Source organism: Raphanus sativus, chromosome 2, assembly GCF_000801105.2.
Source record: "Raphanus sativus cultivar WK10039 chromosome 2, ASM80110v3, whole genome shotgun sequence".
Lineage (NCBI taxonomy): Eukaryota > Viridiplantae > Streptophyta > Magnoliopsida > Brassicales > Brassicaceae > Raphanus > Raphanus sativus.
In genome coordinates, this window is record NC_079512.1 from 39738181 (window position 1) to 39764037 (window position 25857).

The 25857-nt window shown below is 36.6% G+C and overlaps 6 protein-coding genes across 7 annotated transcripts; 2 read left to right on the forward strand and 4 right to left on the reverse strand.

Annotated features, from left to right (window-relative positions):
* Positions 1–378: 378 nt before the first annotated feature.
* On the reverse strand, positions 379–3773 carry LOC130508376 (glucan endo-1,3-beta-glucosidase 7-like). The gene is made up of 6 exons (XM_057003860.1): positions 3614–3773; positions 3220–3515; positions 2747–3115; positions 1594–1941; positions 1135–1396; positions 379–744 (listed from the first exon to the last, which is right to left on the reverse strand). The coding sequence occupies exons 1-6, from the start codon at positions 3675–3677 to the stop codon at positions 554–556; spliced, it is 1530 nt and encodes a 509-aa protein (XP_056859840.1). The 5' UTR covers positions 3678–3773; the 3' UTR covers positions 379–553.
* A 788-nt stretch (positions 3774–4561) lies between these two features.
* Positions 4562–7484, reverse strand: LOC108839739 (cyclase-associated protein 1). Its single transcript, XM_018612509.2, has 10 exons — positions 7099–7484; positions 6838–7006; positions 6694–6758; positions 6262–6556; positions 6013–6160; positions 5811–5920; positions 5666–5721; positions 5521–5577; positions 5211–5354; positions 4562–5000 (listed from the first exon to the last, which is right to left on the reverse strand). Exons 1-10 carry the CDS (start codon positions 7405–7407, stop codon positions 4914–4916), a joined length of 1440 nt encoding a protein of 479 aa, XP_018468011.1. The 5' UTR covers positions 7408–7484; the 3' UTR covers positions 4562–4913.
* A 582-nt stretch (positions 7485–8066) lies between these two features.
* LOC130508377 (probable receptor-like serine/threonine-protein kinase At4g34500) lies at positions 8067–12000 on the reverse strand. The gene is made up of 7 exons (XM_057003862.1): positions 11356–12000; positions 9333–9437; positions 9107–9229; positions 8850–9020; positions 8638–8767; positions 8356–8568; positions 8067–8262 (listed from the first exon to the last, which is right to left on the reverse strand). The coding sequence occupies exons 1-7, from the start codon at positions 11895–11897 to the stop codon at positions 8218–8220; spliced, it is 1329 nt and encodes a 442-aa protein (XP_056859842.1). The 5' UTR covers positions 11898–12000; the 3' UTR covers positions 8067–8217.
* A 2966-nt stretch (positions 12001–14966) lies between these two features.
* Positions 14967–18330, reverse strand: LOC130508733 (zinc finger BED domain-containing protein RICESLEEPER 2-like). The gene is made up of 6 exons (XM_057004387.1): positions 17930–18330; positions 16910–17404; positions 16679–16829; positions 15281–16596; positions 15079–15172; positions 14967–14995 (listed from the first exon to the last, which is right to left on the reverse strand). Exons 2-6 carry the CDS (start codon positions 17402–17404, stop codon positions 14967–14969), a joined length of 2085 nt encoding a protein of 694 aa, XP_056860367.1. The 5' UTR covers positions 17930–18330.
* Positions 18331–20860: 2530 nt separating this feature from the next.
* LOC108824102 (transcription factor bHLH63) lies at positions 20861–22756 on the forward strand. 2 transcript variants are annotated; one of them, XM_018597470.2, is made up of 7 exons: positions 20861–21233; positions 21341–21607; positions 21723–21857; positions 21936–22007; positions 22092–22250; positions 22382–22443; positions 22546–22756. In XM_018597470.2, exons 1-6 carry the CDS (start codon positions 20925–20927, stop codon positions 22406–22408), a joined length of 969 nt encoding a protein of 322 aa, XP_018452972.1. In that variant the 5' UTR covers positions 20861–20924; the 3' UTR covers positions 22409–22443; positions 22546–22756. The 2 variants fall into 2 exon arrangements, with proteins under 2 accessions (XP_018452972.1, XP_018452964.1); XM_018597462.2 differs by having other exon boundaries at positions 20863–21233; positions 22340–22443.
* Positions 22757–23466: 710 nt separating this feature from the next.
* Positions 23467–25070, forward strand: LOC130508379 (probable pinoresinol-lariciresinol reductase 3). Its single transcript, XM_057003866.1, has 5 exons — positions 23467–23761; positions 23858–23992; positions 24070–24307; positions 24384–24587; positions 24664–25070. The coding sequence occupies exons 1-5, from the start codon at positions 23579–23581 to the stop codon at positions 24831–24833; spliced, it is 930 nt and encodes a 309-aa protein (XP_056859846.1). The 5' UTR covers positions 23467–23578; the 3' UTR covers positions 24834–25070.
* The last annotated feature ends 787 nt before the right edge of the window (positions 25071–25857 follow it).

Here is a 25857-nt window from a genome sequence, read left to right on the forward strand (position 1 = left end):
GGAAATAATAGCACACAGTCAATCCAAAATTGACTGTTCCAAAACGACGTCGTGTCTGCGTTTAATGTTTTTTTTGTTTGCTTTCTTTCCCGTTGATTTTCAAATTAAAATTATGTATTAGTAATTGTATTTTCCTAATTATGAATAATCTATGTGATACAGTGTTTTCGTTATTATGAAAAGTTAGAGATTTGACTGTTGCAAAAATGCTTTCTTTGAATTTCCAGTTAACAAAAATAAATAAATGGAGTAACTCACTTGTTTCATATATGTATAACCATATGATTAGAGACTATAGTGTACAAATAATTAAAGTGAAGCGAAGTTTATCCTAAGTATATTCAGAATCATGTGAAAATGGGAAGAAAGTCTTTGTCGTGTGGAAAATAGCCGTTACCGGCTACAATAATTAATTATTTTATTATAGAATGCACTTAGCTACTACAAAACTAATAACAAGACTTGATTACACCAATCACACGAGGGAGGGAGGGAGGGAGGGAGGGAGGGAGAGTAGTTAATTAAACTACCCCCAAGAAGCTAACTGTGCCCATTACATATTATTAACATGGAAGATTAGGGACACAATAAAGATGAGTAGAAAACATAGAGAAGAAGAAGAAACTTTTGGTTGAACTGCTCCATTCTCTTTTCTCTGATCTACTTTGTCTGAGCTTACATACTTGTTCATTACTCCTGTGTTTCCTGCTCCTCCTCCTCCAGGATAGACACAGCTGTTATAACCTATCAATATTATTCGCATTCAAGATAAGCTAAACCATATTAGTATAAGCACTTTAATAGAATATCGGTTTATTGTTGGTTAATAGACTTGGTTTACTATTTTAGCTGATGTATTTAAGTGAAGAAGCTACACTCTCTAAATGACAAAAAAAAACACTCTCTTTTACACTTAATGAAAGTTTTTCTAATTTGATCTAAACAAGTTTGTTAGATCTGAACACTTTTTATATGTACAATGGAGTAAAGTTGGTGATACTCAAAAGGACACTAATGTTGTCTATTTCAATGAAGCATCTTTCAGACCAGTCCTAAAACCTATCGCAGTTCATTGATGTGGTATTTGTTCATGTGTGAGATTAATCGTGGAGAGAGAAGAATAAAAAAACTTACTTGGGTTTAGGGAGGTGAGTGTTGCGGTCTGAGAGAAATCACAGTCTGTAGGCTTTTTAGGAGACTTTTGGAAATACATATTCATAGCAAAGGCTGCGTGTGACGCCACATTGTTCGGCTCGAAACAAGCTCCTCCCGGTTGTATTGGCCCACAGTCTATTCCTTGTCCACAAGCCCAATCCAAGCTCGCTTGCAACTGCTCATCCGTCGCACCATTCCTCGGCACACACCACCCCGTCGACGTCACTTTCCCCGACGGCGTCTGATTTTATGACACAAAACATTACCTCAAAAGATTAAACATTGTATTTTTGCCCTTCACATGTTAGATTGTAACCTAACGGTTGGTACTATACTACTTACTATAAACAAAACTCTTTTATTTAATGTGAAAACGTGTGTATTAAATAGTAAATAGGAGCCTCAATGATTTGGGAACTGGGATTAAGATAATCTAACCTGACTACTACTGTTGCTGCTACCACCGCTACTCTTGGCAAGACCTGCATCATAGGACATGGAAAGATCGGTTTTGAAAAGCCCAAAGGCCCGTTCTGAAGATGGTCCAGGCTTTAGATTCTCGTCATAGAGTGCGAAAATGTAAGTGTCCACGGACTTCCCAGGCATGAGAGGTGTGCCAACCATTGACTTCAGATGAGCTATTAGGTTTCCGTTGTATGCTTTAGCATTATCGACGCTCGGTCCAACTTCGTTTGGGTCTCCTCGTGAAGGCCAACCTGTTTCCGCCACCACGATCTCCACCTTCTCGAATCCAACAGATTTCAGAGCCGAGTGAACCGCGTCTACCTGTGATTAATGAAACAAAGAGACTGTGACGTGTATTGCAAGTAACGACGAATTTTTATACTGCTTTGTACGAAGACATAAACAGAAGACATAAACACGTAGTAGCCTAGTAGGATATGACCTGAAGAGACACCGTTTTCTATTTCTCTTCTACTTTTTAAAGTTATTTTATTAATTTCTGTCACCACTGCTTACGTGGAACTGATGATGCCTAGTGCAGACAAATGCTTCAAGAAACATCTAAAATAAGTAAACAGCTTGTGGGAATCCAGCCTGTCAGACAAATCAGTAAACGGCTGACAACGATTTATTCCCTAAAGAAGATAATTAATACTACACATGAAATATAAACACACAAATTAACGTTTTGAATATTACAAACCAAAGCAGATGTAACTAAGAAAGGGTAGACTGAGACTCTGAGAGTGAGACACATACGGCTCGTATGGACCCGTATCATCCAAAGCGAACAACTGTCTTTTGTACTACATACAATAAGAATATAGATTCCTTCTAAGTGGTAAAGTAGTGACAGAATAAGTTCCTTGCTACAATTTATTGCAAAGAAATGCATATACAAAATAAATATTTAAAACCGAAAATTCAAACTCTATACAGTTTCACGTGAATACTGCTAATTACCTGAAACTAACATACCTGGTTAAACTATGCTTTGATGTCTAACTAAAATCATTAGCTAATTTTGCGTAAAGTTTAAATTAGCCACCAAACACACAAAGTGAATGGATTAGTAGTTTCAGACCAGACTCGTAAAAGCGTGGGCCCCAAATGCAATTAAATTTACCTGTGCATCGAACATGTTCATGTACTTGATTCCGGTGTTAGCGTCGGGTCGACCCGGATTAGGCTGGAAGAGGCAAAACGCAAGCGTTTCGGGTCTCGTGTCATCTCGATAAGCGAAGAACGGGTACGGGTTAATAGTGAAAGGCGATCCAGTGTCGCTCAGGAACTGGAGAATCCCCTTTAAACCGGCTTGATAACCGGGCGCAAACGAACCGGAAGATGGCGGGTCCGAGCTGCCGAGCACCGTCATCGAGTGCACCGTCGACACCTTGATTTTCCCGCCGAGCGACGCCGCCTCGAGCGCTTTTTGGACGTTCTGCATCGCCGGGAGTAGCTGGTTCACTAGATTCGGATCGTTCGACATCAGTACCTGCATCGACCGGTTAAGATTTTTATCTTTTATTGCTTAAACTTTGGTGACCGGTTAAGATTTTGTAAAATTCAATTTAATTTTAAAATAAATTAAGACAGAACCTCGTTGCCGATGGTGATGAGGATGATCTTGGAGGCGGGGTAAAAAGGGAGGACGTTGGAGTTGATCCATCGAGAGGCGGCGTTAGGATCGGAGGCGAGAGAAGGAATGTCTCCGTTACCGGCGCCGATGACGATGCCGATACCGGTTCCGGCCAAAGCTCTGATGATGGCGGGATCGGCGCCGTAGAGCCTCACTTTCTGAATGGAAGAGGACTTGAGGAGCTTCACGGTTTCGGAAGGTGGAGGGAGATTGTCGGCGACTTGACCGATGTTGACTCCGATGAATGGCTCTGCATCTGTTTGAGTAAAACAGAGAAAGAGAATTAAAGGTAAGAGACTGAAGAAGAGTGAGGAAGAGGGTAAAAAGCTACGTCGTATTGAAGAAGATACTTACGTGAGGAAGGGAAGTGAGAGAGGAGGATGAGGAGGAGAGAGAAGCAGATGGAGATAGCCATCATGATGGTGAAGAAGGATGAGACAGAGATTCTGTGAAAGTTTTTATAAGTTAATTTAAAAGAAGAGGTTTTTTTTTTTTACTTTAACGGTTACGTTGTAAGGGAGACGAATTTCCTACGAAGACACGTTTATGCTCGTTTTTCCACAGTCCACGTGTTGACTTATGTTTCTCTGTCTGAAGTGTAAGTCTTCGGTCTTGGTCTGCTATTTTTGTAGTATTATTATAGGACAATTCCGGTAAGACCTTGTTTTGCAAGATAAGTTTTGAAAGAGAGCTTTTTCTTTTTTTTTTTTTTGATAAAGAAGATAGCTTTTTCTTTGTTTATATATATTATCAAAAATCTCCGTCAAATTCATAATACAAGGTTTGAGATCAATGTATTATGTAGGCACAAGTATCTTTCAACAAAAGTCCGAAAGCAGCTTCGTGAATCCGATTAAAAGTCTTCTTTTTTAACATACCTCCGATTAAAAGTCTAAAGAACTTTTAACAATGGTTGTAAAAAATGATCAAAGTAGGGTAGCACGTAGGGTCATAAGTACAAAAGAACAGTTGTGACATTTATTAACATATAGTAAATTGAAGAGAAAGAGGATTCTAAATTTTGTGAACATGCGCATTAGTTTCGTGTTTATGCAGCTTGATAAATATGCATATAGGTTTTTATCTCATACAATGCGGATGGCATGATTCCCCCTTTTCCATGCTACTTCCCAGCATAAGTGTGAAGCCCATTCTTTACGTTCCAACCCCACCACAACCAATAATTTCAAGCTTTTTGGTGATTTCACAAATTTTCAACTCAATTATTATGTACGACTGTTAGGTTAACTAAAGCTTCTATTCGCATCATTTCCAAAACAAAACGACTAAGAAGGTTGACAATACATAAAAATTTGCATATTCCAAGAATAGGACCACAACTTTTTCTATCCAGGATTTGTTCGCATTTTTCACCAGCAATAAATTACTCAGAAAAAGTATGAGCGCACCAAAAAAAAAAGAACAAGGGAAAGCCCAAATCCAATCCAAAACCCCGAAGAGGAACAAAAGAGAAGATGATCGAGATGACAACAAACAAACAAACAACCAAAAGAACCTCCATTCCAAAATATAGACACAGAACCACAAACAAACAGATTCTGCTCTATTATAATCTGAAGAAAACAAGTTAAAAAAAAACGTGATATTTAAGCAAAATCCAGACTGAAGACAGAGAGAGAGATTCCCTTTTAACTTAGGCACCTGAGTGCGAGACCGGTGTCGTCTCGAACTTCCCTTCAGTGAACACATGGTTGTACTGTTGCGGCAGTGCATGTTCCACCTGCAATGTTGTGACAAAAACCACTATGAGAATGATTCCTTCAGTGAACAGTGTCACATCACTCGCACAGACACGAGTCGCTTGGTTACAATAAGCTTGTAATCAGTGACTTCTCACTTTTGGTATCACCCAAAGTAACTAAACATTTCGTTGTAAAAAGAATACAAGGAATCAAAAGACTTTCATCGTTACAAAGAGAGGAAAGCATACCCAATCTCCATCAGGGGAAGTACCAGGGACCATTACATTGATCTCACTCGACTTGGCTGTTGTTATAGCTGTTTCTAATGAGTCTTTGTTTAGGTATAACTGACAGCCAGTTGTGTTGTCCACAGAAACCGTGGGAGCTGAACCCTGCGATAGCCACATATGACGTAAAGACAAAAGCAAGAGCATCAGTGTCTCCAAAAGAAACTGCAGACGTTAGGGCTACATCATAAGATTGGGACGCAAAAAGAGATTGTCCTTATGAGGATATATTTTTCAGCCATTGGAAAAGTATAGAAGACAGAAAACAAACCTGACATTGTACTTCTACGTTGGTGCAATTCACAATCTCAAATGCAGCAACAACATCCTATACAGACATGTTAGATTTAACATGATTAGGAATCACATAAATTTTATTGTTGGAATGTAAGAGGAAACAGTGTTATTCAACTCACCGTGAAGACAACACCCAATTTGGTGCATTTGTCAATGGTGATGTTATTAACTTTTCCTACAAATTATGGAACAACAGTAAGAGACTCAAATATCTTTCAAGGAGATATCCAACTTTTACAGTGAATCTGAATGGAGCAAAGATACCTTGTATCTGCAAGACAGAATCTTTGCAACCAAATACATAGACAGACTGTTTGGAATCACACTCGCTGATAACCAAGTCCTTCTTCCCTATTTGGTTCTCAACAGCCCACCTAATATAATTCAGAAGAAGCCAACAACCGTGTTATAGTATATCTACCACAGTTTGAATTTGCACCATATAGTATTTGTTAGTAAAACCCACTTGCGACCCATTTGAAGTTCCATTTTCGGTGGCCCAGTTTTCGAAAATGTTGGTTTAGCTGCACGAGTTTCCTTCTCAATGGCACTCACTGCTCCGGATCTATCAGTACGGTTCTTAGTCTTCATATCATCTGTCACTTTTCTAAGACCTGGAAAGCAACGAACAAGAATAATAAACTATATTTGATTCACGTTCCAAACAGAGATTGCGTCAGAAATGTGAGGAAGACGTATACAAAACGTAACATACCTGAGGTCACAGCACCAGAGCTGAGCTGCTGGAAAACAGCAGACATCCCTTGTTTCTGGTTCGACGAAGATGATGGCTTTGAAGATTCAGCACTGAAGACCGGTGCTGGGGGAGGAGCAGGAGCACCAGGCGGACCTTTGGCAGGAGCACTAGCAGGTTTCCCTGATGCATTCCATACAGGTCCCAAGGCGTAATGACTTTTCACATAATCCCTCAAACCAGGTAAGTAAAGTTCTTTCAAGGCTTTAGCCCACTCCACATGATTCGCATCTTTGTTACGGTACTCCACCAATACCTGAAACAAGAACATGGGGATCATATTAATTAACAGAGTACAAAGAGCATCAAAACAGCCACTTAAGGCGTATGCAATCTGAATAAGTAATCCTTTTGGTATGAAGGCATGGAAAGAGAATGAAGATTAGGTATCACCTTGTTGTTGTAAAACTCAGCCATCTGCCAACTTTCTTCCACATGAGCGATTGGCATGCTCATACCTTGCAAGGTGAGGAGAGCCAATCAAATCATTTCCAGAGAAGATTATAAAAAATATTGAACTCCCAACAACAAGCTTACCACAATCTTTTCCGGTGAAAGCAATCCAGGCCAAAGCAGAAAGACTATCAGACGCAGCCTTGAGGTGATTGAAGAAATCAGACCTCCTTCCTTGAGTCATTGCGTCAGCTTTCATCGTAACATCATTCAACGGCTTGAGAAATCCAGCTAACCCAGCCATGTCAGGCTTCTGCTCTCAAATCAAAACCACATATCTAAAAATATCAAAATCCAATCCAATCCAATCCAGCACTGGAAACTAAAGTGATCGATTATACATACCTGAGTCTGCTTGATGCGAACGAGCAGATCCTTCTGCGCAGCAAACGCTTCGGCGACGATCTTCGTCACGTCTAGAACAGGTCCACCGATCTTCTCCGCCGCGCTCAGCGCCCTACCGACGCATTGCGAAATCAGATCTTCGTAGGCGAGAATCGACGGATCAGACGCCGCGGAATCGATTCCGGCGGCGGCGGCGGAGAAATCTCCTCCGCGGGAAAGAGTAACTCCTCCCCCTCCTCCTCCGTTGCTGGAGATCCCCTCGAGCCTCGTAACCGCAGCTTCCAGGCGCTTGATTAAACTCTCCTCCATCTTCGTTCAATAACAGAGTTCGCACCAGATCTAAATGAATAGCGATCAATTAAAGTGGATTTGATTTTTGCGGGGTATGTTTGTGTTTCATTATGATGGAGAAGTCAGGAGAATACGTGATGACACGTGGCGACTTTAGGATAATTTTACCAGTCGCATGTAGTGGAGTGCTCGTGGATTGTCGGATCTCGAGAGCTGGTATATTTGCTCGACCCGAAATCAATTCGGTTATCTGATTTTGTAATCGGTTCAACAGTAATTGCGGTTTAAAATACGGTTCAGCCTTTAAACCGTTATTAATCCGAAGACCAAACAATTTACATAGCAAATTAGTGAATTACTGAGTTTTGGTTTGGTTTTGGTAAGTAATTCACGTGGCCAACCAAGGATAAGAAAAATCAATCGGTTGTTTTCCGAATCAAAATCAATCGGTTGTTTTCAGATTTCGGTAATCGGTTCAACAGTAATTGCGGTTCAAAATACAGTTCAGCCTTTAAACCGTTATTAATCCGAAGACCAAACAATTTACATAGCAAATTAGTGAATTACTGAGTTTTGGTTTGGTTTTGGTAGGTAATTCACGTGGCCATCCAAGGATAAGAAATGGACTAAAGTGTTTGTCCAAAAAAAAATGCACTTAAAGTATTCAGCATATATGATATATTTACATATTACAAAGCCTTAGAACTTGAACCATTCTCATATTATCTAATTTCACTTTTGATTTTCAACTCATATGAATCTATGTAATACTCAATATAGAACAAACGTGGACAAATCTATCAATCTGGTTGTGTACCCCCAATAGCATCAACTCTCAAGTGGTTTCTTGTTTGTCTGGACTGATCTGTGTTCCTGTTATAAATAAGAGTAAATAAACATACAAAGCTCAATAAACATGTAGAGAGGAGGAGGCAACAATCTATTTTTAGCTTTTTGAAAACTTACAGGACGGAAAGGGAAATCATCAGCCTCAAGCATGTGAATAATTTGTCCCATCTTTGGTCGTTTACTAGCATCAAGGTCTATGCAACGCAAACAAACAAGCAATGCTCTTTTCAAAGCTCTTGGATGAGGTTGTGGATTTTTGATTTTAGGGTCTATAACTTCTTCTCCACGTCTGCTTGCAACCATTCCTTTGAACCAATCCACTAAGTTCATCTGAAAAATGTTTCACAAAAGTAAACATTCCTTGCATATGTTCTTGTTAATTATGTATTATGAGATTACCTCGCCAGGGGGTCTTGAATAATCGACTGGGCTCCTCCCTGTTATAATCTCCATGAGAAGAACACCAAAACTGTAGACATCGCTACACTCATTAAGCATACCGGTACTTGCATACTCCGGTGAAACATATCTGCACAAGAAAAATATTAAGAAGTTTATTAACTTCTTGTAAGCTTTTTTAATGATGTGTGACAAGAAATCAATCTGCTCACCCAAAAGTTCCCATCACACGAGTTGTCACATAGCTCGTTTCAGATTCTAATAACTTGGCCAAACCGAAATCAGACACCTTCGGGTTCCACTTCCTATCAAGCAAGATGTTACTGGACTTCACATCACGGTGCACAACCTTTGGTTCAAGCCCTTCATGTAAGTAGGCTAATCTGTTCATCAAAAAAAAAGCCAAGGTTTTTAAAAATGGCCAATCGCAGCTAGAATACTGATTTGACTAAGAAGAAACTGGACGCACCCTTTAGCTGTTCCAATGGCAACCTTCATGCGAATATCCCATGTGAGAGGACTCACTGGACCTACATCACCATGCAACCACTGCTCCAAGTTTCCATTATCAATATATTCATACACAAGCATCCTATAATCAAAACAGACAAAGAAATAAACCAAGTTTAGTTATAAACAAATATGAATTCAAAGTTTACTAATTCATCATTTTAAATTTGTTTGTTTTTGGCAACCTTTGAGCAGTGTCGGCACAATAACCCATCAGACCAACCAAGTTCTTATGTCTTACTTTCCCAATTGCTTCCACCTCAACTTTGAACTCTTTCTCTGCTTGACCCCTGAAGAAAACAATGTTTTACCGTCATTTTTACCAGATTATATCAGAATCTTAACTTGTTGACAAAACAAATACAATGAAAGTAAAGAAGAAGATAGGTGGTTGTGCTGCAAACCAACAACCTGATTCTGCCAAACCTAACAACCAATATAATAGATTTCTACAATCTTGCTACCTAAATAAAATATTTATCCATATTTTATTAGTTAATCATAAAATAAGTTGGAACAATGAAATGACCAGACACAGAAAGCAAACTTAGCGGATTCTTTTCAGACTATTTGATTCACTGGCATCTCATTTTCCAGCAAGTTTTATACTAGTAAGACTATCTCATCACCTAAAGGTAAACACTAAAACCAAAAGAGAATAAAGACCAAAATCAAAAGGAAAAGATTAAAGAAAAATAATACTCCGAGAATAAAGAACAAAGCACAACTAATTAATTAATTAATGTTTGCTTTTGTTTAGGTTTCACTAAACCTTGCCAAGAAAACAAGAATATACAGTTCAATGGTAGCAAAAGTATCTACTTGAAATCTAAAAAAAAAGAAAAGAATGTCAATAATGGTTACAACTTAATAATTTGATTTGATAATCTTAGTCAAAATCTCAAATAACTAATGCGGAGAAAATGTTTTTTTTAAACAAAACACTTGTCGGAAGAAATATAAAATAATGTTTTTTAAAGCTTATTAAATCCAAGTACCAGTGGAGCCTTGACCCCAGAATTACGGAGTCCGTGAAACGAAGTAAATGAGAATTGTCAGAACGAGCAATAATATTTAATACTCACTTACTCAGATAAAAGATCTAAAATTTTCAAATAAATCTAACTAGCGCTTGACCCGTGCACCCGCACGGGTGTTTATTTTAATAAAATAAATATATAGAATTCTTCATAATACAAAAATGTAACGGTTATATAGACATGCATTCATATGAATATATATATTTTATGACAGAATGATAATTTTTAATTTTTTGTAATTTTTCGGTTGCTCATATTATGTTTGGATACTTAACCAATAAAAATGATATTTTATATAATATATTCGTTAGTTAGTAATTTTTAAATATGTTAAACATTTTGACGTAATTATTTATAATTTAAAGCACCAATTAGTATATTTATGTTGTATTATTAATAAATCTGTATTTCCAAAATAAAATAAAATATGTCAAACAAAATTCACATATGTTTTAATAAAACAGATACATATGTCTCTAATTTTTGTGTGTTTTAAATAAAATTCATTATTGTTTTAAATAAGAATCCTAAATAAATGGTAGATTTAAATGCTTTCCTTAAATTTATATGCTGGTGCACAAATATAGGAAGTAGTTTGTACATTAACTCAAAAGAATATTCCATAAATTTAGTGGTTTTGTTACTGTTTTTATTCCAAATACAAAATATAATTGATTTTAATCAAAGTTTCAGAAGAAAAGATAATTTAGTTTTTGTTTGCGGTTAAATAATAGGATAATAGATTATCTGATTCGGAAATATTTAAGAATCTGAATTTAATGAACGTATATTAAGAGTAACAAATATATAACATGGTTTTTGATTACTGTTGAATGATTTGAATGAAAAACCATGTTATATATGTTAAGAATAACAAATAAAAAATGTTTTATATGTCATTAATTACTTTCCTGTATTATGCTTACTGATTTCACGGTGTAATGACTCGATGTAATCCAAGTTTTTATTTTGGATTCGTTTTGGAAAGTTAGTTATTAATATAAGAAAAACAGTAATTAATGTTAGAGTTATTTAATACTTCAGTGGCAATACATTGTAAATAATTGCAAAATTTAATGATAAATTTATATTTGTACTTCTTTTTTAATAGTATAGATTTATCAACAGAAAAAAAATGATCTACCTAAGTAACGTTTCGAAAACTTACTTGTTGTTAAGTAGATTCTTTACGGCAGCGACCGAACCGTCGGGAAAATCAGCTCTATAAACGACACCGTATCCTCCTTCTCCGATCACGTTCTCGTCAGAGAAGCCACGCGTCGCAGTCTCCAGATCTCTCAAGCTGTACCACCTCCCCCATCCCATCACCTCGGAACCAACGTCACCGCTCGAAGCCACCGACATATCATCGAACGCGCCGCTCGCTTCTTTGCTCGTCGCTTCTTCGGTGACGACAACGACTTCGTTCTCGACTTTCCTCATCGAATCGTCGCAGTTCAGAAACTTCCCGACCGTCTTGATCTCCTCCGACGTCTTCTTAGAGACCAGAGGGATGGATCCGGAGCTGTGTTTCACGCGCATTCTACGCGCGCGTGAGACTCTGTTCAAGCAGACGAAGAGGAAGATCAAGAGCGAGATCAGCAGTAGGAACACGGAACATATCGCGATGACTAAGTAGATACTTAGTCCGAAGATGGTGGATTTAGCTGAGAGCTTGTGAACACCCACCGAGTCGCCAGAACCAGACATGACTTGTTAGAGTTGTTTTCTGGAAGAAGAAAAATAAAAGAAAGAAAAATACAAACAGAAGGAGATGATAGCTTTCACGAAAACGTTGCAAAGTGATTTAGACAAGACAACCCGCAACGGGTAGTAAAAGCGAGCGTTGGATTTTAAGACATGTGGTTATCATTTTATTACGAGAATGCCCCCCTGACTATGCTAGCTAAATATCTCTACGCTCCAGGAGTAGATAGTACGCGAGTGTTTACAAACTTACGCATGTATCATATTGTAGACTGGAGTATAATTTATTTGTTTTTTCGTAACACTAATTTTTATTTGAATTTTAACAGCTGGCTTCCATTAAATCGTTAATTGTACGCCGTTCCTAATCAAAATCGATTAATTAATGTATAAGCATATAATGTTTGGTGCTCCGACCTATATTATTGGACAATAATACCCAGTATAGTTTTTTCTTAGGGATCTTAAACGAATAGAGCTTTTTAAAAAAATAGTTTCTTGACTTATCTCGAGAAAAGATAGCCCATTTCCCTAGAATGAAGATGTCATATCCCATTGTAATGGGCCGTTTCTATGCAATAATATAAACCGCTGAACAAATATTTATGGGTGTCAACGAAAGTACTGGGCCTAACCCAAACCCATTTTCACGTAAATCGATATGCAAGCTTGAAGTTTGAATGAAGAAGGGAAATAAAGTTTGGTGGATTGCTTTTGGGTCAGAGTTTAAGTTTGTGTGTGGCTCTATGCAGGAGGGGTGGGCAAAAAATCCAAACCGAACCGAACCGAACCAACCAAACCGAAGTTAAACCGAACCAAACCAAACCGTGATCTTTATGTAACCCAATTGGTTCATGTTTTATTCAACCCAAACGGTTTGGTTTGGTTTGGGTTTAAACCGAACCAAACCGATAATCCAATATATATATATATAATAAATATATATATATATGTATTAACATATTGTAAATTTTAGTTAAAGTTTCGTTTTTCATTTTTCATAACTTTCATATCTTTAAAAGAAAATTATAAATACGATTCAAATAATACTATTATATATAAAATCATTCACTCTATCGTTTATGAATTGATTATTTTTTTAATAAAAGTATAAAACTGATGCCTTCATATTTTATAACCAACCCAAACTACACCGAACCAAACTAGACCATAATAATGTAAACCAAACTAAATCTAAACCAAACCGAACTGAACCGAACCGAATAAACCCAAACCGAACCCAAACCAAAGCTACTTTGGTTTTAATTGGTTTGAATTTTATAAAACCCAAATTACCCAAACCAAACCGAACCCAAACCGAACCCAAACCGAACCCGAAACTAAACCGAAATGCCCACCCCTACTATGCAGTGTCAAGGATTCAACAAATAGTCATTGGCAACATTGCACTTATAGATATCCGGTTTAGAATTGATTCTGATTCAGCTAAGCCAGAAATTCGTATCCAAACCGGTCGGTCCTAGTTGATGTATCTGAAATGACATCCTTTACGCTCTCTTTCTCCTTTTTATTTGGTTATAATAATTTGATGGCTACGATGTTTTCTCTGGTTCGTTATAGAAAAACAATACATCGCTGTTCTAGTATTCAATTGTTTCAACCGCGTTTTTTTTCCTTTGGTGAAGGTTCACTCGTCTCTCACTCATCTCTTCTCTTACTTGACTGTAATGTTAAATTCTAACTCTGATCACTTTCTAACAAACTGTATAATTTGGAAAAATCATAGCTTTGTATCTGTTTCATGCCTTTTAATAGAAAGTCTTTTGTCAAAAAAAGACATATATATCGTCATATCCTAAAACAAGCAATTAAACTCGCATTTGGTTAGACAGGAGCGGTCAAATATCATCAGCCATGTGAACTGGTCCAGCCTTGAATTCCAACACTCGAAGTCTCGAAAATCATCGAGTTATTCATTTCTTCACTTGAAGGATTTGATCCAAGAGATGAGCAATTGCTGCAAACATGTCTATTAATACATATTTATCCTAATTAAACAATTGAACAAGAAAATTCAAAATTTAATCATTAAACATTTTTTGTTAAAAAAGTTAAAAGAGCTTCTTTTGAAAATAAACTTCTTCTAGATAAAAATGCAAGTGTTGTTCAGAAAAAAAGATAAATGATATGTTAAATTGTTGTATGATTTTGAATTTTTGGAGACATAAAAGAAGGGCGCCCATAGAATTCAACAGTATAGTTGAATAATGCGAAATTAATGATAGCTGCCAGAGAATTGGAGCAATCCCCGAGGAACATACTTCAGCAAAAGAATCACCTTATCTATTTATGACTTATTTGCATCCTTTTTTTGGCAATAGGAAGCAACTATTTGCATTTTGTTGGGCTTCGGCCTGTTTTAATATATCCTACTTTGATGGAAAAAAAAAAAGGAAGCAACTATTTGCATCCTTCCTTCTGAAAGATTATAAATTTGCTCGATCTTTTAACATATCAACTAGGTGTGGGCAACCGGGTGACCATTCGGGTTCGAGTAGATACTAATCGGGTTTTGGGTTTTCGGATTCTTAAAAATCAGCCCCAATCGGATATTATAAAAGTTCGGACCGGTCTCGGTTCGGATCCTCTCGGGTTCGGTTCGGATTTAGTAACAAATCATAAACCCGGTTGAACCCATTTAATTTTCGGGTTCGGATCTAAACTGGATATCGGTTATCCATATTCCTTTATTTTACCCGAACTAACTGTTTTGTGACTTCGTGTTCGACGAAGGAACGTTTCAAATGAAAAACAAAAGTACACAGAGAAAACTAACTTTATGGTTATGTCATACAAAACGTGAACAAAGAAATAACAAGTATAAAAATATTGTGCAATAGTGAAAAGCAAATACTCCAAACGTGAGAGCTTTTATTAAACTTCAAAATAAAATGAACTTGTTCATAACAAACCAAGCAGAACACACTTCAACTGAAAACGAACTAAAGCTCAAAGAGAACACCAAAACCAAAATAAAAATACGAACTAAAGCTCAAAGCGAACACCAAAACCAAAATAAAAATAAAAGACTTCAAACTTCAGCAACAGTCTTCAATCTTCAATTCTTACGCTCTCAAACTCTGAGAAGACACAAAATACAATACATAAGTGCATAAACAAACGAACCAAATGTCAAAACAACTAAGATAAATAGAAAACATACCTTTCTCAAGCTTGTCTAGCATTTCAACTTCAGCTAGAATCTGTTCATTAGTTTGGACTTTTTCAGCAAACTTGATATCAGCTTTCATCCATTGCTCATTACACATCAGCACTTATATCATGTAATGAGTGAGACAGCTTCTATAGGGTTCTAAAATTCTCCCACTTGTGCTAAAAGCACTTTCAGAAGCCACAGAAGAAACCTGCATCGCAAGTAGATCCCTTGCCATCTCTGCCAAGACTGGGAATTTGATTCTGTGCACCTTCCACCAACCGAGAATATCAAACTCAAATCCCATCATAAGCTTCTGGTTCTCAACAGGTTCCTTCAAGTACATTTCCAGCTCATCTCTTGCCTCATTTTCTGTTTCAGCCACAAGTTCCTTGTACACAGAATCCATTCTCTCATAACCAAAATCTTCAACGACCAACTTCAATCTCTCCATTTGCTCTTGAGCCTCCTGAACACTCGCAGATGGTGCTTGCTTTGTCTGAGAGGATTGAGTACTTGCAACTCTGAAACGACCAGAGTACTCCTGGAACATGCTTGTAAGGAGATCAAGAACAGACGCACTCATCTCTTTGGACTCGATACTATCCTTCCCATACAATTTCTCAAAGCATAAGTTGGCGAAACCCATCTTCTTCCTTGGATCGATTATTGATGCAATGATCAACATCCTATTCACATTCTTCATGCCATCCCAATACTTCAGAAATTTGTGCAACATATCCTCAGCTTTCAGCTTCAAATCTGGGTCCAAGTTGTTAGCCAGTGCTGTGAGATTCCTCTCAATTGTCACTATCTCCCCATAGCATTTGTAGGAGTTGACTTTTGAGGAAGCAGAGACAACCAAGGTGCTGTTGTAGAATATGATTAGAAACCTCTTAAGCTTCTCCACAGCATTCCAATCAATAACATCAGGCGGTCCTTGCCTCTTAACCCCATTTTCTACTTCTAAAAAGTAGTCATTATACAACCTATCCTCTGCTTCCATCTTATCAAAAGCAACTCTAAACTGTAAAGCTCTAGACAGCATGAGAAATGTTGAATTCCACCTAGTCTTAACATCTAGAGGCAGGCTACCTCGTGTCATCTTCCCGCTAGTAACCTTCTGCTCAAATGCGTTCAACCTATGGGGGGAAGAACGGACGTACTGAACTGCATTCCGGATGGCCAAAACATTTTCTCCTAAATCACCTAAACCCTCCTTAGCTATCAAATTGATAATGTGGGCACAACACCTCATATGCAGATAGTTACCATCTAAAACCAGAGCATCAGGCGACACTTCACTGAACTGCCTATGGAATCTCCTAATAGCTGAGGTATTAGCAGTAGCATTGTCTACCGTAATAGAAAACAATTTCTGAATTCCCCAGTCAGCTAAGCATTCGAGAAGAACAGTAGAAATTGTCTGACCTTTATGATCCATGACAAATTTGAATCCAAGAATGATTTTCTTCAACTGCCATGTTGGGTCAACAAAATGTGCAGTTACAACCATGTAACTTGCACCTGCCATCAAAACAACAACATCTAGTTAGAATGACAAACAAATGTTTTCGTTTTTCAGTTTCCAGAAATAAAAAACCCTTACCTGTCACCTGAGAAACCCAAATGTCAGTGGTGAGTGAAACTCTTTGCTGGTTAGTGTACAACCACCTCTTCAACGCCTCCTTCTTCTTCACAAACATCTCCACAATATCTCTAGTAGCAGTTCTTCTTGAGTGGGGCTTGTAAAGGTTAACCTTTATGGAAATGCAAAACAAATATCACTAGTTTCAGAAATATACAAAAACATTAACAATGCAAATATACAACGCTATACCTTGTTGCAGAAGTATTTCCAGCCTGTACTTTCTATGAAAGAAAGAGGCAACTCAGCTAACACCAATAACTCATTTGAGGCTTCTCTGAAAACCGTCTCAGACACCTTTGATGATTTCACACTGCCTTCATTATCGATCCTAGCTTGATTCTTCCCTTGGCTGATCACGTGAGCTTGGTACTCTCTGCAGATTTGCAGGTGCTTCTGGAGATTGGAAGTTCCTGACTTTGTCTGGCATGAGAAAAGCTTTTGGCAGTAGTGACAAATGCACTTGTCACGGCTCTCCTTTGTTCTGGTGTAGTGTTTCCACACACCTGACCTCGGCACAATAACTTTTGGCATCTTATTTGCCCGAGAACTCTCTCCACACGGTGTGTCAGCTTCCTTCCTCTTCCCACGGCTATCAATGGTTTCACAGTCTACATGTTCAACTTCAACTTCATGTTCTTTGTCAGCACCATTGTTTTGTGGGTTTTTAGAGGACGATGAATCCATCTGCAAGCAATAAAGAAAAATCAATACTCAGGACATGAAGCACTGACACAATACGCCAATACAAGCGACTTGTATTATTATTCTAAATTCTAATAAAACCAAAAATATAATTGCCAAACATTTTCAAAGTAACAAACGGTAAACTACCAAGCTTCTGAAACAAAACAAGCATACAAAAACAAGTTGACAATTATCAGAACAGAACAAACATAAGACAACCTTTAATCTAAAACAAGTTGACAACAAATGATTTAGTATACAACACGTAAAGAAACAAATCAGTTATTGACAATACCAAAGTTCACAATCATCGAAAAGAACAAACATAAGAAATTCTTTTATTGACTAATACATAAACACAAGTAGGACAGTTTAAGAAACAAGACACGAACTTAAGAAACAAGACACGAACGCATATAAAAAAAAGTCTTGAAATGCAAAGAAACTTTTTTTTTGGTCGCTAAATGAACCCGAAAAAACACAACTTAATACTAACTAATCAAGTACAAAGAAGAAGAAGACTACCTCTGAATGTGCTATTGACGTCTTTGAGGAAGGAAATTAAGACTTTTTGATGGGTTACTCTCTCCATCTCAAACGCTTATATAAGTGAAGATAATCTAGGGTTTAGAACTTGCAAAAGAGTAGATTCGGAGAGGATAAGAGTTAGGAAATGATTCTGGATGTTGAGATTTAGATCTATCTAGAGAGAAAGTTGAGATTTTCTGGATATTCTACAAATCTAATCGTGAATCGAAAGAGGGAAAATGGTAAAGTTAGTCTTAGGGTTATTACATCGGATATACTGAAAACCCGAATGGATCCTGGTATTTAACCCGAACCGGTCCATACCCCATTATACCAAATAATCAGCCCCAATCGGTTTTTAGACAAGATCCGAACCCGATCCGACCCGGTTTTATCGGTGCGGGTTCGGTACGGGTTATCGGGTATGGATTATTTGCCCTGGCCTAATATCAACGATTCTTTTTTTTTTCTTTTTGGAAAGATAACATATCAACCGATTCTCTAGAAGAAAATTAGTTGCTTCCTTTGTGAAATTAAAATTTAAGATTGCACATTAAAAATTCATTTGCAATACCAATTGCTTTTATTTTATTGTAAACGTTAGTTGTTTAGTTTATTTTACTTCTGGTTTCTAATAAACTACACAAGACTAATAAAGGGGAAAATTAATATGTTGCAACTTTTTATAAAATATTATAAATTTTATATCTTCTCCAGTATATAGTATATACTAGTTAGTTACTTTTCCTGTAACAAATACTACTTAGTTACTTTTTTGTAACAATACTAGTTAGTTACTTATCTTGTGCTAAGTAGTACACATTTCTTTAACTTTAGATATTTTCTAAACTTTGTATAGTATTGATATACAGAACACTTTCACTTTTGATTAGAATCCCATCATATCATGACCACTAATTAGACCCCCTTCATTTTTTTTGTCAACCTGATCCCCTTCATTATTATTTCAACTAAGACCATTTCCAATATCACTCTATTTTTTTCTCTATATTTTTTTCTAAAATAAAATAATTTTAACATATAATAAATTTTACTTCAATGATACTGTAACATAACAACTTTATTATAAAATAATACTATTGGAGCAGAGATTACTCTTAATAAAACTATTGTATTTAAAAATATATAGAAGAAAAAATAAAGTGTCACTAAAAATGATTTTACTCTATTTTTAAAATAAAAATATAACATTCTACTCTATAATAAAGTTCTATTATAAAATTATATCATTTTTATAATATTATATCAATGCAATATAAATTATTATATAATAGAGTTATTCTATTTTATAAAGAAATACAGAAGAAAAATAGGTTTGAGTTTGAGATCCTCTGATCATCTTGCATTTGATGATCTCCAGGAGCTTCTCATATAAAAAAACTATACTACATATTTATACAGCCATGTGAATTATGTCATGAAACATCACACACATATGTTTTGTAAATATAGAGTATAGTTACTTACCTACAACTTAATACACCAGCAACAAGTGTCGACATATACATTCATGCATGTATGTCTTGATTTATGCGTATATATATTAGAGAATGGGGAACCCACATATTAGGTGTGTGGCATTACGTTAATAGTGTATGCATGAATAGTATGAAAATGAAATAGCCTTCATCTTCTATGGACTTGGTCCGAATTCATCACATCAAAAAGCAATGACCATTTCTTTATTTCAAACAACTTTATACCCTCTCCCCTTTCCTTATCTACTAACTCCATTTTTTGTGTTTGAAAAGCTTGATAAAATAATTGGATTAGACCGAAACAACAAAATATTGGATTTTATGTTCACATGAAGAGTGTTCCAGTGACTTAAATAAAAGGTATGATAACAAGAAATATTTGAGAAACTACTAAACAAAAGTAACAAACAATTAGTGACATGCTTTAATTGCGAGAGGTCTTTTTCATGGAAATATTTTTGCTGACTGATTTTCGGTGAAAGTGATCTAAAGCTAACTTTGTGAGTAATTTTATGTGATGGGTCTTGTAAGCCACATGCATTGAAAGAGCATGGCGATCACGTGGCAGTCTCTCTCGCGCCGTCTCAGTATTAGCCAATCACGATATAGGAAGCCAATGTAGCATGGCCATCAGAAGCAGGATCGATCTAAATAACAAGGTTCAGAAAATCTCTTGCGTCATAAATTCATGTGAACAGTGCCTCGTAGCCAAACACACGAGTTATTAAAACAGACCCCGAGTGTTATCTACTTAATTAGATTTTTAATGGTTTCACTTTTCGTACTTGGCTTCTAAGATAACGTGTATACGAGTTCTTTTCTAGAATCTACTTATGCGGCCGTATTATATATGCGTATTGGCGCTGGCGCTAAATGATGACCAATGCCCTAATTTTTTATATTATGATATGGTTTTAAGCGGTTACGGCACAGATGTTTCGTCACTAGTAAAACGAACCTCAAGTTTCGATTACAAATCGAATTAAAGAGAATCTCAAACTACTCAATAATAATAATACCTTTCACTGTGTTACAAATTCAAACCACTTCCCACGTGACGTTCACTTGATCGTTTTAGTGAATTAAACTTTGAGACCTTTCCAGCTAGAGATGAGTCTTTCTTCACACTATACCTGATTTTGCCCCTAATGCCCATGCTTTATCCTTTCTAAAAATGAATGAAAATCGAATCCAGCAATATACAACAGAATGTTTATAATATAAATTGTGTAATAAATAAGTTTTAATAATATAATTTAATATTTTCTATTTTTAGTAAATTTTATCATCATTTCTCTAGGGATAATCCCAAATCTCAAATAATCTACAATCATATAAAACTTCCAGATTTGTACACGGCCCTACTTATCTGATGCGATGAACTTGGACTAAGTACAAAGCTTCTTTTGTTTGGTTATAAATATCCCTTCCTCTTCTACCCTCACCTCTACTCTGTTTCTCTACCACTCCAAAGTTTCTAAAGTAGTAGAAAGATGATGATGATGAACGGAGAAGCTACAGAAGCTGAGCTTTTCCTCAACTGTGCCGACATGTCTGTCTTAGAGCGCCAAAGGGCTCACCTCAACCACCACCACTATCCCGGCTTCTTCTCCAATTCTTCCACGATTAACGGCGGCGATATTGACGGCTTTCTAGCGTCGGCCGGTTTGGATCTTCCGGCGGTTTATGGATATACGACGGTGCACGGTGACGCGAGAATCTCAGTTACTCCGGGAAATATTACAACCGAGTCTGGAAATTTCAAGAAAAGGAAGTTTGGTTGCGTCGAGACAGAGACTAAGGTTCGTGTGTTGCTCTGTTCTCGAACTAAAACTTTGAATCCTACAACAAATGAAAAAAAAAACAGATCTTAATTAAAGATTCACTTATCTGTTAATGGGGTTTTTAGGTTTGTAATGAGAAGAAGAAGATGATGATGATGATGATGAACAGAGAAGCAGCAGTTGAGGAGGAAGAAGAAGAAGAGAAGTCGAAAGTAACAGAGCAGAGCAATAAAAGCATCATGATGATGAAGATGAAGAATAAAGCCAAGAAAGAACAGAACAGCTGCTCTAACGATTCATCAAAAGTGACGAAAGACTCGCAAAGAACGGATTATATTCATGTTCGTGCACGGAGAGGCCAAGCCACTGATAGCCACAGCATTGCAGAACGAGTGAGAGAGAGACTTTCATTAGTTACTTTCATTTATGAGTCTCTTCATTTATTCCCTTTATATATTTTTAAAAAATTATTGAGATTTAATTTGATTGATTGTTAAAACTGTGAAGGCTAGAAGAGAAAAAATCAGCGAGAGAATGAAGTTTCTACAAGATTTAGTTCCTGGATGCGACAAGATCACAGGCAAAGCAGGGATGCTTGATGAGATCATTAACTATGTTCAGTCTCTTCAGCGGCAAGTCGAGGTCTGAATTTCACTTCCAGTATCTTATGATTAAGTGTATAAATACTATAGTCTAACATATGGTTTATGTTTGGAACAGTTCTTATCGATGAAGCTAGCAACTGTTAGTCCAAGGCTGGATTTCAACATCGATGACATTTTTGCCAAAGAGGTTACTCTTTTTTTTTTAATTTGTTTGTGCTATTCATATATGTAAAAACTTTTTTGTAAATGAGCTAATATGAACTGAATCCAGGTTGTCTCAGCTCCAATGACGAACTTACCAAACACTGTGATGCCACCTCATATGATGGTGAATTCCGGTTATCCTCATGAAATGGTTGATTCCGGTTATGTTCATTTCAATCCAATGCAACAAGTGGTTGCTAGTTCTGATCCACTATCATGTTTCAACGTAGGTTATGTTGTTTTCATTTCTCTTCCATCATCATATAACCTTTTGGTTTACTAATATAATAATCTATATGTTTGATTATGTTACAGAATGGTCAATCAGCTACTAATGTGTGGGACTCTGATGTGCAGAATCTTTATAGCAGTCTAGGTGTTTGATTTAAAAGTGTTCCTTAGTTCTAGACCATTGTCAGGTATAATATTTACTAGCAGTGATTATATGGCATATGGTTTAGAACAAGTTCAGATATCACACATCATTCAAAATTGACATTATATAAGATTTGATTATGCAGGTTCTCTGGATACATGCAGCTTATTTTTTTCAAGTGGGAAGATCAAACTCATATTATTTTCATCAGAAAAGAGAGCAAAGTTAGCAGTTATTTACTAATTTCAGTAAATTAATTTAAGATTTTCAGCCCATCATTGTAGTATCAGAGACAAGAGTGTATACAGTATTGTGTGTATAGATGCCAAACAATAATATATATTTTTCAATGTGTGTTTCTAGTCTTCTTAGAGCATCATGAGTGGGTCTCACTAATCATGCTCTAATGGGGTTCATACATAGGAATTTTTTCTACATAAACAATGTCACCAAGTTTACGACCACTCAACAAAAGAAAAAAAAGAAAAAAAAAAGGTAAGAAGTAATAACAAAGTAAAAGAAAGATCGGCATAGGTTGGAATCTTTCTCCAAAGTTCTTTGATATATAGATTAGTTGCATGATGGTAATCATATGATGTTACCGGTTGCAACTATCCAAACGGCAGGCAAACCATTGTAGTATCAGAGACAAGAGACAGCAAGAGTACTATTGTGTGTGCATAGTAATAGATATTTTCTTATGTCTTTCAATGTGTGTTCTCCTCTTCTTATTAGCGCATTATGAATGGGTGTCTCACTAATCATTATATGCTCTAATGCGGTTCATACATAGGGACTTTTCATGATAACACTGTCACAAGTCCACTCGATCACTCAACAGAAAAAAAAAGGGTAATAAGTAACAAAGTAAAAGAAGAAAGATTGGCCTAAGTTTTTAACAATTCCTCCAAAAGCTTGATATGAAACAATTAGAAGAATGCATGATGATAATCAATTTACAGGCTACACAAACTAATCCATAACACAAAAATATTGTAATGCTAAGCATGAATTATTTGTCGGAATAAAATATATGTTGTTAAACTGATCTGTATGCACGAATTTAGACATGTGACTTTATTGAGTTTATAGTTTTGAGTAGAAAGTCAACGTCTTTTGAGTTCAAAGTACCGGTTCTAATAAGTGTAAGAGAACCGAGAGTTAATTGTAGGGGGAACATGGAGAAGAGCAGAGTATTGGTCATCGGAGCAACGGGAAGATTGGGGCACTACTTGACCCGTTTCAGCATCCAATCGGGTCACCCGACTTTCGCCCTCATCAGAAACTCTGCTTTCCCCGATGATCCTTCCAAGTCCGTTAAGCTCGAATCTCTCTCCTCCGCCGGCGTCACTCTCCTCAAAGTCTCTTCCTTTTCTCCATTAATCTCTCTCAAATTAAATCTGAAAGTTTTGCTCTTTTTTTAATTCTTCGTTTAATTTGGTTATTGGAGGGTTTAGGGTTCATTAGAGGATGGAGAAAGCTTAGAAGAAGCAGTGATGAAAGTAGACGTGGTCATCTCTGCCATTCCTTCAAAACACGTTCTTGATCAGAAACTCCTCATCAATGTCATCAAACGATCTCCCTCCATCAAGGTCTTTCTCTCTCCCCTCTCTCTCCATCATTCACATTTTAGTATTTGGACATTGAACATGACATTGTCTGATTGCAGAGGTTTATCCCTGCTGAATATGGAGCAGATCCTGACAAAACACAAGTCTCGGATCTTGATCACGGCTTCTACTCAAAGAAGTCTGAGATAAGACGTCTTATAGAATCATCAGGGATTCAACACACCTACATCTGCTGTGGACTGTTCATGAGGATTCTACTTCCATCTCTTGTCCAACCGGGTCTTCAATCACCTCCGATGGATAAAGTCACCGTCTTTGGAGATGGAAACGTTAAAGGTTTCTCCCTTTTTTTAACTACATACAAGTCTCTGCTTTTTGAACATATGAATCAGGTTGGTTTGTTTTTGTGTAGCTGTTTTTGTGAATGAGGTTGATGCTGCAGCGTTTACTATCAAAACGATTGATGATCCTAGAACACTGAACAAGACATTGTACCTTAGGCCGCCTGGGAACGTATGTTCCATGAATGATCTTGTTGAGCTATGGGAAGGGAAGATTGAGAAGAAGCTTGAGAAAACTTTTGTTACTGAAAGTCAACTTCTTGAGAAGATTAAAGGTCTGTTGTCAAACACATCTACATTTAAGTTTTTTACTTTCTTAAGTCTTACCTTTCTGTTTCTATGATGCTGCAGAGACTCCATACCCGGATGACATGGAGATGGTCTTCATATACTCTGTTTTTATCAGAGGACACCACACGTACTTTGACATTGATGAGTCTTGTGGTGGGGTGAATGGTACTGAGCTTTACCCTGATGTCAAGTACATTACCGTGAGCGAGTTTCTTGATACCCTTCTCTAGGATTATAACCTAATATGGAAGGGCTCACATGTTGTCTCATTTTTGAAAGAGAGAGAGAGAGAGATCTACATTTCCATAGTCTATCTGTTTATTGAGGAACCTACCTCCTCCCATGTAGCACTATCTATCTTTAATGGATCTGAGTTAAGCGTGTAAGACATTGTTTCTGAAGTTCTGATGATGATTGGAAAAAAAAGGAATCCATTGAACTAAAATTTTGTGGAAACATTTTTGGGATTGTTGTTGGTTAGTACTAAGCATTTTCTACGCTAGGTTTTACCTTTTAAATCTAAAAAAAAATATGCAAGTAATTTCAAACATTTCAATATGTTGCATGGTCAGCTGTTACCTGTGGCTTCATGTGCTTGTTTCATATGTAAGCCAACTGAATCTAATGTGTCTCACTAGAACCATATACTGCAGAACCAACCAAATAAAAGCTTACTTGGCAAGGACCATGCGCATGTGTTTTTTTCTTTACCATGCATATGACTTTCACCATTTCATTTTTTTTTGTACTTCTTTAAGTTTCATAAACGCCTCAAATATCAAAAAGGGAGATACATTTTTTGGATGATTCCGAAGTCTACAAAGCTAATGGATAATCTAAGAAATTGGAGAGTTTCATCAAAGCTAGTCACCATATGACTTTAGAACTTCTTTTTTATAAATCAATCATGTCCATAACGGAAAGTTTAATTAGTTGAGTCAAGAACTCTAACAAAGAGAAATCGATGACAATGGTTTCACAAGGTGTGGGTCTTTCATGTTAAAGAAAAGCAAACTTAAAAGTTCATAAATTATTAAAGAGAACCAGAAAGGGTATAACAATGTTGATCATGTCTTAGTGAAGAAGGAAATCACTCTCAATAAGTGCTCCATATTGCTAAATGGATTTTATGCTAGAAGATAATCTATATATCTATTGGCATAAAATCTGCATAAATTGTGGAATGTATATTCTAATGCTTTCTTATATTTTTTTTCTGGAATATAAATATTTTTTGTTTGTCAGCGAATAACT

What these genes read in the sequence shown, in the direction of transcription:
- LOC130508376 (XM_057003860.1), bottom strand. Translation starts at nt 3,677, where the DNA reads ATGATGGCTATCTCCATCTGCTTCTCTCTCCTCCTCATCCTCCTCTCT. An exon ending in TGAACATGTTCGATGCACAG is followed by an intron (nt 1,942 to 2,746) that starts GTAAATTTAATT and finishes CATTAATCACAG; the next exon opens with GTAGACGCGGTTCACTCGGC. An exon ending in GCAGCAACAGTAGTAGTCAG is followed by an intron (nt 1,397 to 1,593) that starts GTTAGATTATCT and finishes TCATAAAATCAG; the next exon opens with ACGCCGTCGGGGAAAGTGAC.
- LOC108839739 (XM_018612509.2), bottom strand. Translation starts at nt 7,407, where the DNA reads ATGGAGGAGAGTTTAATCAAGCGCCTGGAAGCTGCGGTTACGAGGCTC. An exon ending in TTTCACCGGAAAAGATTGTG is followed by an intron (nt 6,759 to 6,837) that starts GTAAGCTTGTTG and finishes TCACCTTGCAAG; the next exon opens with GTATGAGCATGCCAATCGCT. An exon ending in CTGAGTTTTACAACAACAAG is followed by an intron (nt 6,557 to 6,693) that starts GTGATACCTAAT and finishes TTCTTGTTTCAG; the next exon opens with GTATTGGTGGAGTACCGTAA.
- LOC130508377 (XM_057003862.1), bottom strand. Translation starts at nt 11,897, where the DNA reads ATGTCTGGTTCTGGCGACTCGGTGGGTGTTCACAAGCTCTCAGCTAAA. An exon ending in AAGAATCTACTTAACAACAA is followed by an intron (nt 9,438 to 11,355) that starts GTAAGTTTTCGA and finishes TGTTTTCTTCAG; the next exon opens with GGGTCAAGCAGAGAAAGAGT. An exon ending in CGTGTGATGGGAACTTTTGG is followed by an intron (nt 8,768 to 8,849) that starts GTGAGCAGATTG and finishes TTTCTTGTGCAG; the next exon opens with ATATGTTTCACCGGAGTATG.
- LOC130508733 (XM_057004387.1), bottom strand. Translation starts at nt 17,404, where the DNA reads ATGGATTCATCGTCCTCTAAAAACCCACAAAACAATGGTGCTGACAAA. An exon ending in GGAAATACTTCTGCAACAAG is followed by an intron (nt 16,830 to 16,909) that starts GTATAGCGTTGT and finishes ATTTCCATAAAG; the next exon opens with GTTAACCTTTACAAGCCCCA. An exon ending in TTGGGTTTCTCAGGTGACAG is followed by an intron (nt 16,597 to 16,678) that starts GTAAGGGTTTTT and finishes TTTTGATGGCAG; the next exon opens with GTGCAAGTTACATGGTTGTA.
- LOC108824102 (XM_018597462.2), top strand. Translation starts at nt 20,925, where the DNA reads ATGATGATGATGAACGGAGAAGCTACAGAAGCTGAGCTTTTCCTCAAC. An exon ending in GCCACAGCATTGCAGAACGA is followed by an intron (nt 21,608 to 21,722) that starts GTGAGAGAGAGA and finishes AAAACTGTGAAG; the next exon opens with GCTAGAAGAGAAAAAATCAG. An exon ending in ATGACATTTTTGCCAAAGAG is followed by an intron (nt 22,008 to 22,091) that starts GTTACTCTTTTT and finishes AACTGAATCCAG; the next exon opens with GTTGTCTCAGCTCCAATGAC.
- LOC130508379 (XM_057003866.1), top strand. Translation starts at nt 23,579, where the DNA reads ATGGAGAAGAGCAGAGTATTGGTCATCGGAGCAACGGGAAGATTGGGG. An exon ending in CCGGCGTCACTCTCCTCAAA is followed by an intron (nt 23,762 to 23,857) that starts GTCTCTTCCTTT and finishes TGGAGGGTTTAG; the next exon opens with GGTTCATTAGAGGATGGAGA. An exon ending in ACTTCTTGAGAAGATTAAAG is followed by an intron (nt 24,588 to 24,663) that starts GTCTGTTGTCAA and finishes ATGATGCTGCAG; the next exon opens with AGACTCCATACCCGGATGAC.